Here is a 13,712-nt window from a genome sequence, read left to right as displayed (position 1 = left end):
ATCTTAAATTTACGCATTTTTTATATTGGCTATATTATGGCTTGACAAAACCTTACGAATTATTGCCACAACATTCTTTCCTCATGTGTTGTGTATTTTACGTCAAGTAAACACTTCATTAACATTTTCATCCACAATACTTTGATACTTCTACAAGACCACAGCAATAAACGAACACTCAAATCATAAGACTTATTTTGCTGTACTTACTGATCACTTGTGAGCGGGAATAGCAAACTAAATCTTTTCTGACTCCCGGTAGAAATTCTGATAGTTTATCGGGGCTGTTTATCAATTTCACCTTCATATAGTACAGAATCGTATGCTTCTCTTCCTGTCAAGTGTCTGGTCTCACGTATGTGTATCAAGCGGGTGTTGTATCAATATTAGATGTTTGCTAGCGTATGATTTCGCAATAATTTGCCTCAGATTTTGTGTTTTGTATTCTACATCTAATATCGTAAACAAGCGTGGATAAAAAAATGTGCCGTTTCATGTCTGTAGATCCATAGAAAGTGACTAGACCTTTCTCAATGTCTTATCATAAAAATAAGCCAGAAACGATGCATAATGATGAAGTGTTGATGTGACAGCACCTGGAAGTTACATACTTTCTGGCACACAACTTAGCATACATATATCTTTAAATATGGCAATTTAGCTTCTTAACAAACTGTTATCTGAAATAGCGTATGGCATCACATGAAAACTTCTGAATGACACAAAACATGCATTCTAGCTGTTCATGGTCCAAACCAAAATCTGTTCACTGTAGCCAATGCTCAGTCGGACAAGTATACAAGCCACAAAACTGTCAGAGACTGCTTTCCGAACGAGATATTAGACTGAAAGCGGCTCTGAAGATTCTGCACGCATAACTGAGAATATTGGTATTCAAGTCTGAGATTACCAAATTTAGGTTCCCCGTGGTTTTCCTAAATCAGTTCATGTAATTGCTGGTGTGGTTTCTGGAAAGAGGCTGCGAAAAATATCTTTCCTAGTCTCCGTCCATCAAGTACGTATTTCGCCTCAGAGAGAAGACTGATAACACGTGTGACTCAGGAAACTCTTTTCGGCATTTTATTTCCAGAAAAAATTTGAGAGTCACACTTACCAAACTTCAAAGTAGAGAGGAGCTTTGCAGTCATATTGCACGAATGGAACGACTGCATAAAAAAAAGAGATTCTGGAGTCAGTTTTCTGTCGCGATGTTCCTTGCATCCGTTGACTTGCCACGTATCTCCTAATATGCTACAAATAATCTTCATTCACAGAAATAACAATTTCAAATATCTTTATTCATTAATCACTAGCTTAACCAACAAATTGTGTATTACATCTAGATAAAATATACATCAATTACATCATTCTGCACGTATCACTATTGTTTCACAAACAGTAAGCATAATTTACATTGTGGTTACTGCTAACCACTTAATGATACATGCACATAGTACAGTAGTAAGTGGGACAATGTGTGAGTGGAAGTATTAATGAAAGGAAAGGGCGAAGTAAAAGATTTTAAAACAATTCTCTACTTTGATCCGTGGTCATGGCAGTGGATTCTGTTGAGGGGGTCTGATACAGACCTTCGCAGACTCAACAACATTCGCAAATAATAATAATTATCGTAATAACAGTAAATACAATACTAACCATAAGAATATAAAATATTTCACATAGAAAAAATTACATGGAAAATCGCGACTGGGAGAAGCGCTAAAAATAAATACTGAGAACAATATTAAAACAGGACACAGTAACATCAAGTGGATTAACCGTATGTAGCCTACCAATTAGGGCAGAAAAAATTGAAAATTGTGAGTGAACGCTACTCTTAGAGTATCTCAGTGTCAACTAAGTACATGTACAACTAAATTACTTTCTTCAGAAAAAGCGATCGGGGTTCCTCTCCACATGGGACTGTGGGCGGCCACCCGACGCAATAAATGGCGTGTCCAGAGCATTTGAGAGCCCACGCTGATCCCCGCAGGACTGTGTCAGGCTCCAATACAAACTAGGCACGCCCTCTACCGTTCGAAAGCAGCGAGTAGTTTTGGCACACACAAAAAAGCTACCGTAGATTAAAAAGAAAAAACCATGCATATATCTCATGTTTTATATATATATATATATCTTCCAAGTGTGATAGAGACTTTCTTCTTAAAAGACAACATTTAAAGAGAACAATTAGTTTCAAAAAACACTCAGAATCAATAAAAAGTATACTGGGCGACGAGCGCTCACAGTTCTGTTTTGTGCTATTTCTGTTTAGTGTATTGGCAGATCCCAGAGAGTAACCTGCCTTCGGCCCATATGTGAGACCGTGGGTACAATTATTTGTGAACGCCACTATTTACTTCATTCCAGCAGACAACAGGAGCCGCACACTGAATACAAAAAGGTGACGCCATCCCTGCCGACAACAACAGTGATCCATAATACAGTATCGGTTGCAAGAGCTGTAAACGTATATGAAATTGTACAGTACATAGTCTGTTTGAATCGCAGCCGACTTTACCATTTGCATTCAGAGGACCGCTTGGAGAAACACTGTGATTTAGATATAGAAATTAATCTAAAGTGTATTTGGTAAACAAACCGTGACACAGTTGTCCACTAGTGCTGAAAATTTTCATCCACACTGTTTAGTAACCGCCACTCTGATGCAGTACGATGATGAACAAAACGATGGTGAAGCAATTACTGCAGATGACGAACGTCTTCAGTTAATCGCGGGCAGGTGTATTTGATTCATAAACCATGTGGAAAAACAAATTTCTTGTGAGTTAGAGAGTCTGAAACGTTGAATTTTCACTACCTTCGGTGTGGCCTAATTTTGAGTGAAAGCAGGCATGTAGGAAAGTAGATTAACAGTGGGTGCAATGATGTTTATGTGTAATGAAGTACCTAAGACAAAGACGTGTGGAAAAAATACTGAGTGAGCTTATCAGTAGTTTTCTCTACCAGTGTGAGACCATTGGGAAAGCAAAAAGAGTTACATACTGTGCTGACAGAAGACTATTGAGTAATAAATTGAGGGAATGACTATAACAGAACAAAATTGATTTTGTTCAGCAACATTAAAAACTTGTGGAAGAAATATTATTACATAATTTTTTATACTAAAAATAGGACTTTGAAACCGAAATTAATGCGTTTGGTAGAAAACAGTTCCGTTTGCCACTGCTTCAGCAAAGAAAGGTCGTTCTATGACGTACGACGACAGGTATTTTCTTTTTTTAAATTAGTCATTTTTAGGATACATCACTGAAGTGTTATCCTAGTGGTTTTCTGACAGTAAAATGTTGCAGAGGTACATGTAAGAAATATTGTGCACGGCAAAAGCTAACGTCCAATCCCCTAACGAAATGAAAATTGCTAGAAACCCCTTGGGGCATCCAGCTTGTTATCTGCAGTACGCAAGTTCAAGTAAAACTGATAGCGGTACGTCGGCAATGAACTTTGTATCAAGATATGATGATACTCCGGAGAACGTTTACAACCTCAAAGAAGTATGTGTAGTTTGTACATACGAACGATGACTTTTGAGCGAAATGTTTGGTTACTTTCGAGGACACAAAATGTTACAGCGGCCGACCCTCCATTTGCCCTAATACTATACTTACGATGAGAGGGAAAGGTCTACAGGGTGCCTAGTAGGTTGTTAGCTGCCTGAGAGTAGCAACGCTGAATTCGTTGTCGACACTTCCTCGACGTCACAGTGAGGCTGTCATTCTTGGCTGCAGTCGGCTTTTGTATGGGAGGCGTTCCTCAGCGGAGTCCAGAGGTTCCCGCCTCGATGCAGAGAGACGCGTGACGTCACAGGTGGGCCGGGCGTCGCTTTAGAGACGGCCGGCGCGCCTGGTCCTGCGGGAGCGGCGCCGCTTCTTGAGCGCCGCTGCGGCTGGGTCGGGGGCGGACCCGCCGTCGGCCGATCTGCGGTCCCGGCGTCGACGCCCGCCGCGGCCGGCCGCCTCCGCCGCGAGCTATGCGCACGTCGGGCAGCACTCGCCTTCGTGGTGCACCGGGGCTGCGCACGTCGTCGGGGCGCACTTGATAGTGGTGCACGTTATCTGGTGCTCCTGCGGACACACGAACAGAACAACTGGTTGGGCAACTCACCGCAACTTCTCAGTCAAATAGCTCCCCAATTGGCCTCACAAGGGCTGAGTGCACACCGCTTGCCAACAGCGCTTGGCAGACCCGGACGGTGACCCATCCAAGTGCTATCCAAGCCCGACAGCTTTAAACTTCGGTGGTCTAGCGTGCACCGGCCTTATCTCTGCGGCAAGGCCGTGGGCTCTTACTAGCACTGAGTGAAATTTTTGAAATAAGACTGCAAATAGCAATCTGTAGAAATTGTAATATAAATATGTGATGACATACTAGAGAGACTGGGAGCCCATGTAAGGTTCACACTGAAATCTGAGTTGGAATAATTCTGAGCTCGGTTCGTTTTGAAGCTAATATGTCTTGTTAGCGTTACGAGGTTGTTACCATCGCTATGAAATTTGAGATAAGGTATACGTTTGGAAATAAGTGTTAGAGAGTCTCCATGGTATTGCTTTCGAATATATGGCTCTAAGCACAATGGGACTTAACATCTGAGGTCATCAGTCCATTAGACTTAAAACTAATTAAATCTAGCAACCTAAGGACATCACACACATCCATGCGCGAGGCAGGATTCGAACCTGCGACCTTAGCAGCAGCGCTGTTCCGGACTGGCGCCCCTAGAAACGCTCGGCTACAGCTGCCGGCACTTCGAATATATGTCGAGTTGAAGTAGCATGAAGTTTAATGTCTACATGTAACGGCTAGTTGCCCATAAACTGTTCGTGCTCCAGAACTTAATCGTATAATTTTCTGTATGAACGTTTTGTTACGAGTTTTGGTAATATACTACCCAACATAATATTGTTTTAATAAATGTCACTCTGTACTAATTTCCCGAGTGTAATCTGAGTAGTTGAAGTTCCAAGGCACAATGTAAAGCTTTGTAATAACTACACAACATATAACGGGTAAGACGGACTCCTACACCAGAAGGAGAGTCGAACAGAGGATGTGCGCGAGACAGTTCGCGTGAATCCAGAGATACACTATGTCACGAAAAATATCCTGTCACCACTGTGTGATGTATAATCGACCATTAGATGTCTGGAGGGGCGTATTACCAGTACAAAAAGAGCAGAGAGTATTGTGTCATCAGTAAAGAAGCAGGAAATGCATGGCTGTTTAGTCAGGAGAGCTTAGTGTCTTCGAACGTAGAATAGTCATTGGGTATCACCTCATTAACAAATCCATCACGGACATGTCAAGCCTCTACACGTGCAGAAGACGACTGTTGATGATGGGTATTTGTAAAAGCCGCATGGAATCAGCGGAAGGAATCACTCGCGAGTTCTAAAGCGCTACCAACAGTCGAGGTAGCACAGTGTCTGCGTGAGCAGTTAAAAAGCCTGGAGTACAGTCGGCAAGTAGCTCTTCATCAGCCACAGATTTCTGTGTCTGTTAACCCGTCGTAGATACGGGACAGTGACCGGTCAGATATTTACCAAAGAAACATCGCCAAAGAGCGATTCAGAAGTTATTATTTTATTTTCACTACCAGGTTCTGCACCTCATCAATGTCATCTTTAGGCCCCTATGCACTCGCTATATAAAGAATCGGATACATCGATGCATGCATATCCGAACCCAGCAAGACCTGGAGTCCTTGAATTTTTTGTGCAGTGGTACATGGAAGACTTGACAACAACTCAGTCAATACCTGTATGCTCACAAGAGCTGTCACCAAGTCTTCGAAGTACAGACTCGGCAAAAAATTCACGGAATCGAGGTATTCATGATTCCGGTTGTCCATGCATCGATGTCTCCCATTCTCTGGCCAGGGATTGCATAGGGGCTTTAAGATGGCTTTAACGAAATGTCGAAACTGGTCGTGTGAATAAAATTACAATTTCTGAAATCTTATGGCTGTTTGGTGGTTTTTCTTTGGTAAACAAATTTCTGTAGTCAGTGCTAAGCGATGCTTAACTGGAAACGAATGATTCACGCTATACCTGGTAACAATCCAATGGTGGTGCCAACAGTAAAGTTTGGAGAAAGGTGGTGTCACGGTAACGATATGTATTTCGTGGGAAACGCTAAATGCGAAAGGATATGAACACATATTACAGTACTGTGTCTGCAACAGTAGAGGAACAGTTCGGAGACGGTACTGTATCAGCGCGACAATGCACGCTGTCATAAACAGCGTCAGTTGAGGCAATGGTTTGGGGACATTAAAAATCCTGAAGTGGGCTGACCTGCCCAGTGCCTCGACAATATAACACCTTTGGGTTAAAGTTAGAGCGTCGATTTCGCACCATCCCCAGTGTCCAACATCACTAACAGGTGTGGATTTGGCTGTTAAGGAAATATGAGCTGCAATTCCTCCGTAGACTTCCAGATACCTCACTGAAGGTATATCCAGTAGAATGCAAGCCGTTACAAAGGAAAGGATTGACACAGCCCTTTTAAATATCCACTAATAGCTGCCTCGATACATTTTGGTACATAATGTATTTATTATTAACATTTTAAATTTTGGGTGAGCAATATTTTTAATAACTATACTAAATGTAACGAGTATAGTGAACTGCTATACGAGTGAGAAAGCAGAGCAGATAGTGTGTGCAAGAGAGTTCGTGTTAATGCAGAGATAGTAGCGGGTCGGTGTCATGTCGGAATGAAAATATTGTGGAAAAGTGCTGCCGAGGATTCACATTGCGATCACTGTATGGGCGTAATAGTGCCATGAACATCGTGCCCAGAAAGTATCAGAGTGATTCAAACAGCATGAGATGTTATAGGTATGTTTGCAACGTGAAACAGATAAACTGCATTTGTTGCAGGTCTGTATTGTATACGCAGCTGTGACGTGGGTTTAAAAAAATTACGTATTTCATTGTTTTGATGTATCAAAACCTCTGAAAACGTTCATCTCTAAGCTTACTCACGGGAGCGCAGAGAGAAAAGAGTGAAGAGGCGAGAGGGAAAGGCCTGACGAATAAACTTTTTCCTCTCACCATACGCCCCCACAGTTTCCCTCACAATTGTAGCAACATTTATAGAAGTAACATCGTTTATGCATCTGTCCAAAAAACAGAGTGGAAAAGCCGCATAGTTCCTGCGGAATGGAAATAGCATTCCTTCCAAAAACTGCGACAAAGATGAAATCATTGAATGCCTGCGAAATTTTTTTATTCCACGGCCAACTCCGGCTTTTCAAGGCATTGTCAGTGTGTAACATTCTGTTTGTGTACAAAGAAAAAAACAAAGACACACGGAACAAGAGTACCATACTGTAATTATTATAAATTGAAGGAAAGATAGTTATACACAAAAAGAAGTCAGACGTATAAAAGTAGAAGTGTATTCACACTTCGAGTTTCTCTTCGTTTTGGTTTACAAATTTAACTGTTCTTGACGGTTTGGCATGCGATGGAAAATGTGCAAACATGTAATCTTGAACAACGTATAAAAGTCCTGGCGATCTAACAATTTCACAGACGTATTTATGTATATACAGCGTGATTATGCTGCCCCTATTGATGGCTTTTATGTAACCTCCAACACCTTTAAATTCTACACACGAAATGTTCACATTTTCTCAGTCACTATGCGAAACTATCAGTCCTAAAAAATTTAAGACGACCTTTTTGCAGCAAATTTAATGTAGTTGTATTCGAAACAACATTTTAAATTTTGGGTGAGCAATATTTTTAATAACTATATTACATGTAACGAGTACAGTGAACTACTATACGAGTGAGAAAGCAGAGCAGATGGTGTGTGCAAGAGAGTTCGTGTTAATGCAGAGATAGTAGCGGGTCGGTGTCATGTCGGAATGAAAATATTGTGGAAAAGTGCTGCCGAGGATTCACATTGCGAGCACTGTATGGGCGTAATAGTACCATGAACACCGTGGCCAGAAAGTATCAGAGTGATTCAAACAGCATAAGATGTCATAGGCTATGTTTGCCGATGGCTTTTATGTAACCTGCAACGCCTTCAAATTCTACACACGAAATGTTCACATTTTCTCAGTCACTATGCGAAACTATCAGCCCTGAAAAAATTAACAGGACCTTTTTGTAGCAAATTCAATGTAGTTGTATTCGAAAGTACCAAAGGCAAAAATAAAATTATTAAATGACATAGTGTGACAACGTGGAAAATTCTAAAATTTAAAATTTTCTTTTGTGTATAAAGCGCGTATATCATCCTATTTCTCAGTGTGGGAACTACAAACGGAATTACTACTTTGGTTTTAATTAGCAGTCAGCAAAATGCCAATAAAGTTATAAGGATACCTTCTGGTTTCTTGTTCAGTATGTTTGTTGATAACTGTACATGAACACAAAATTTCTATTTCTTCTACAGTATTACAGACGTCCCTTTCTTGGCATGAAGAAGAATGCGGTGCTTATCGTTAATATTCGAGGACGTGTGTCTGTTGTTTATGAGATGCATACGAATTTACTTGGGTTATTTTCGCTACATTTCGAAGCATTTCCAATCGAGTTCGAATATTCCTTCAGGCTTATCCAATTTATATCACGTCACAATCGCCACTTTCAATATTAAACACATTTTCTGATGAAAAGTGTGTGTACACCCGTAAGGTCATGGTCTTATATTTTTCCGAATTTTACAAGACTCCATATAATATGCTGTTCTGTCATAAGTATCCAGACACTCCTACGTAATGAGGAATTGACTACTAGCTTTAACGAGAGGCGTACCAGCCAGTATAAAAGGAGGGGATGGGAATGGGGCTGGGGTGTATCGTGTTGCAAGTACTGAGGTAGTTACAACAGAACACGTTAATCAGGAGTGCTTAGTGACTCCGAACGTCGACTAGTCACTGGCTGTCACCTGAGCAACAGATCGACCTGAGACATTTCCCCCCTTCCTAGCTCTCCAAGTCTGTCATGTGACTGAAATCAGAAATGTGAAAGAACAACCAAAGCTACACCAGGATCAAGGAGGCATAATAAATTGACGGGCAGGAATTGTCTAGCATTGAGGAGGGTGATTGCAAAACCGTCACATGAAATCATCAGAAGGAATCACTGCGTTCAGTGTGATACCAGCAGATCAGCTAGCACAATGAATGTGTGTGTGGAGTTTAAAAGATAGGGGTATAATGGACGAGCAGCCCCACAAGAGCCATACATTTCCTACTTAATGCTAAGTGACGCTTGAGGTGGTGTTCAGAGCGACACAACTGGTCAATGAATGACTGGGAACGAGTGAGTTTGACTGATGAATCACGCTATACCCCTGCAGTAATTTGGTGAATGCCCAGAGAATGCTACTTGCCATTACGTGTGCCATCAGTGAAACATAGAGGAGGTGGTGTTACGCTATGGAGTTGTTTCTCGTTGTTATGGTGCGGTACCCTTATTGAACTTTAGAAAACTTGAAATAAAGAAGAATTTTAATACATTTTACGGTATTGTGGACGTCGCGTAGTGGAAGGACACTTCAGAGGTGATGAACTTGTCGGCACGATACGTAGGCTGTCACAAAGTACCAACTGTGAAGCAATGGTTTCTGAACAGACTGGCCTGCCCAGTACCCCTAAAGGGCCTCTGGAACACCCTTCGGCTGAGTTATAAAGCTGATTTTGCGTCCAACATCATTACGTTCTCTGGGTTAGTTTCTTGAGGTAGAATGTGCTGGCATTCTGGAGTCTAATATTTTGGTTACGTGCCTTTCAACAGCCGAGAATTAACTGAAAACAGAACCCATTTTAACAATCAGTTATTTTTATATCAACTTTAATATTTACTGGTTCCAGTCGTGAACAATCATCACAGGATATAAGTGTTGAACAGTCACAAAGGAGGTCACTAGATTCATGAAAATAAAGTTGGCAACAATTTTCAGGTGCAGTGGCGCTCTTGATAGAGTTAAAGCAAGATTCATTTGTGAAAATCCTCTCTCACATTCACTGGTAGATACTGGTATGCAGTTAATTCTGTTTGTCAGAGACAGCAGGAGAAGCTGGACACTTCCTTTCTCTTCTAGGAACCCTATGATTACTTTCCTTTCAGGTAAAGCTGAGCCTTTTACATAATTTGATTATGTCTTTCTCACCAAAAATTACTGCAGGATTGTCGGGCTAATAAGAAGGATGCAGTAACAGTGCATGAAGAAATATCATCCTCATCACTTGAAAATCTGTTTTCATTCTCTTGCTTAAACTTTCAAGAAATGATATTGGGTCGATTAGATTGGGCATAACAGCATAATTTTTGCATTTTATTTCTGAATAGAATTGTAATCGTTCCTTTCCTTTTCGAGCTTCATTAGAAATACATCTCTTTTTATGTTCCTCTTCAAACATTCTGAACTCTGTTTTATTTTTTGATAGCAGTATCAAGAGTTTTGCAGTTTTGAACTAAGCTCAGACAACATCAACTTCAGATCCAAAATTAAGTCAGTACTGGCGATTTTCTTTAGAAAACCTTCATACATTTTCCTGCCAGTGTTGTCTATGGTCATATCATCTTCAGCACTAGTAAAAATGTGAAACTAATGTCTCACAATTTCTCCAAACTGCTGAAACACTTCCAAAGCTAGAGATAACCTATCGAGTACCCAAGACTGGGTCACTTTTAAGAATTTGGGTGCTTCTGCATTTTTTTTCAGTTCTCTTGCACCTTTGGGTGACTGTTTGTAGAGAGTGTATAGCTTATCCAGGAAAGATTTAAAATGATTAATTTCTGAGGGAAGATCTTTTCTTATAAGTTCGCTAACAGATAGCTCTAGCTCATTGCTGGCTCAGTTCCAACTTAAAATTAGTATGAAAGCTTGTTTAAACAATATAGTCAAGGTTCCACGTATCACGTAGCGTTGCTTAAATACGACTAATCAATTAAGAGAATTGGCTCACTGTAGAACTTTCGGCAAGTATCAAGGGAATTTTGCTGTGTGACTCAATTATATTTTGATAACTCTGCCTTTCATTTACGCAGCAGTATGCTTTAATTTGTTGACACATACAAACCTGAAATGAAGGGTGGGTCCAAGGTCCACTCTGTTCAATTTCTGAACACCAATTTCAGACCGAAAATCATTTAACCGTTTATTTGCACGCAGTTCTGAAAACATTTGCTGTTACTAAGTTTTCATTCTCCTGTGATTTAACAGAGACAGCTTCTAAAGGTTTTTCACTTGCTGCAGATAATATTTTCAAAGGATCGTTTATGGACGAAGTTTCTTTGTGTTTAAACATTTTCTTTCAAACGGATACCATTTGGTCTGGTTTGCTTTCTCCAAAGCATGGCACTGAAATAGTTGACCACTGCTGCGAATTTTTTTCATTTCGTGTTTACTTCCTTCTGGGTCCAGTATCACAGCTTTCTTACAACCTTTGCATCCCAGTGTCGTGTTTTCTATCTGTCAACCACTCTTTCCACATACGGAAATCATCTTTCTGTACCATTGTCTATTAATAAGGAGACCTCAATCGACACTATTTACAGAAGTACGAAAGTGAATAGAAGATTTTCAGCACACGCGATGGCATTTCCACTCTTTTCCTTACTTTCATCACCTTTGCCATTTTCATCATCGTCCCCGATGAACTCAACCTTTTTATTCGCTGTGGATGAGAAGTATTGTGTAATGTTGTCATTCATTTCGACTCTGAAACTCCAACAGAATTTCACACTTCACCTTGCCCGCTTCAACGCTGAATACAGACGTGAACAAGCGACATTACATAATTTCTATAAATTAATTTTAAAATTTGACCACATGAGACAATTATTTACAACAGTGACTCTCGAAATTCTTATGTGGAAAGCTTTCAACAATATTGCACAGGTAGTCACGTTTCGAAGTACCAGCATACCAATTATAAATGTGCCCTATTTAGGAGAAATCTGATATCGTTACCCGCTTTTGCTGACAGAGTCATTGATGCACGATTTGTCTGCCTGTCAATATAGAAAAAATGTGGCTTTCTTTATCTCATATGAGGTTTCAAAAGTTAAAGGGTACGGATCCTCGAGAGTACTGTCAGAAACCCAGCAGTGGTAAAATTGGTCGCTTCCTTGGTCGACGTATGGCTCGCTTTTTCTTTTCGTGTTATAGTTACGGTTTTTGTGTATTCTTTCACATTTCATTCTGTTCAAAGGTTGATTCCATCACTTCCAGTAATCACTTGTTTCTTCGTTAATTGGATGTAGATTCAGCTCGTTTTAAATATCTTCACACTTCATTAAATCTCTTATTGTGAAGCTCTTTACCCTCCTCACGATTCCCATCATCACTGCCGGCTGTATTTTACTGTTATGTTTCTTTCTGCTTTGATCGCGTTCGCTTCCAAAGACGGTAATGGTGCTGCAATAATTGAATGAAACTAATTTTTGTATGTTTTTGGATTATATAGTTAGTGTTCTGTTTATTGTGCATACATCGCAAAAAATTTGTGGAGCCTTTTTTTTTATATCACTGTCAAAATCATGGCTCGTGTCGCATCCAGATCTTTATAATGTGACTCTTGTTCAATTAATTTATTGTTAATTATTATTTTTGACTTTATTAAGTGTTTAAATTCAAGGGCCATAACTTCCGTCTTATGTAATAAAATTTTTAGAATGTTGTCTATACATACGACATTTCGATAAAGTGCTTGCTAACTTCACCTTCATTTATCATTATTTTATTATTTATGAATAGCATTGTACTTTCATTAGTATAGGTATCTAATTAGTACTTTAAAATGTATTTTTCTTAATATAAAGATTAATCCGAAGAACACGTAACATATCGCTAAAGCAAAATAAAGCCTTAACCTCTCGTATTGTTAGCAAATTCATGCAGTGAACGTTGTCCAGAAAAATCAGATTTTGGAGAGCATTCTTTTGTGCTGAGGGCGATTGCCTCACGGTGAAGTAGTCGCGCAAACTGGAGATTGTGTTGGCTGTTCTGAGGTGAGACGCGGGACGTACCTTGCAGACGCAGTCCGTGCAGTCGTCACGCTTCCAGACCTCGTTGTTCTTGCGCCAGCGGCCGTCGTTGTCGACGCACTTGGAGGTGCCGGCGCGCTTGCCGCCCCCACCGCCCCCGCCGCCGCCTCCACCACCGCCCGCAGCCTGACAGTGGTGCTCCAGCTTGCGCAGTTTGCGCCGCAGCTGCTTGATGGTGCGCTGGAACTCCTCCAGCGCGCTCTCGATGCCCTCCAGGCGCTCTTCGCCCACCTCCTCAGCATCCACCTGCAGAGAGGACCATTAGGTTCGTACTTCATAGGTCCCGATTTTTCAATTCACAACTGTAGCCATAATGATCGAATCGACATTTTTTCGCTTGTCGAACTAAATTTTTTTAAACGTTGAGTAGATCTATTTTTCGTTATGTTTCATTTAAGGAGTATCTCAAAGGTGTCGATTATCTATAATATATGCCTCTAGCTGCATCTCAATCAACTTACCAAATCATAACGTACCCCACAAACACTCCTCAGTAATCAAGTGCTTTGTTCATGATTTCCATTCACTCCTCCTGCACAGGCTTACCCAGAGATCACGGTGAAAGAAGTCGAGTAAGAACTAGATTGCAATACTGACTCCCAAATGCTAATAGCGCTCCAAATCCACAGCCACCTGTGTCCCACATTCATCATTCGCCTATTCTTCAAAGACCTG

General features: G+C 40.6%; 1 protein-coding gene across 1 annotated transcript in view; it reads right to left on the bottom strand.

Moving 5' to 3' along the window:
- Nucleotides 1-1,277: 1,277 nt before the first annotated feature.
- LOC126480678 (peroxidasin) overlaps nt 1,278-13,712 on the bottom strand; it is a 221,510-nt gene continuing 209,075 nt past the window's right edge. The window contains exons 21-22 of the mRNA XM_050103902.1: nt 13,020-13,283; nt 1,278-4,085 (exon numbers count right to left, since the gene is read on the bottom strand). Coding sequence (XP_049959859.1) covers nt 3,990-4,085; nt 13,020-13,283 — 360 coding nt within the window. The 3' untranslated portion in view covers nt 1,278-3,989. The remainder of the gene's footprint in view (nt 4,086-13,019; nt 13,284-13,712) is intronic.

The sequence above is a fragment of the Schistocerca serialis genome, chromosome 5 (genome assembly GCF_023864345.2).
Source record: "Schistocerca serialis cubense isolate TAMUIC-IGC-003099 chromosome 5, iqSchSeri2.2, whole genome shotgun sequence".
Classification (NCBI taxonomy): domain Eukaryota; kingdom Metazoa; phylum Arthropoda; class Insecta; order Orthoptera; family Acrididae; genus Schistocerca; species Schistocerca serialis.
The sequence above is the reverse complement of the archived record's forward strand: the minus strand, read 5'-3'. Positions and strand labels throughout refer to the sequence as shown.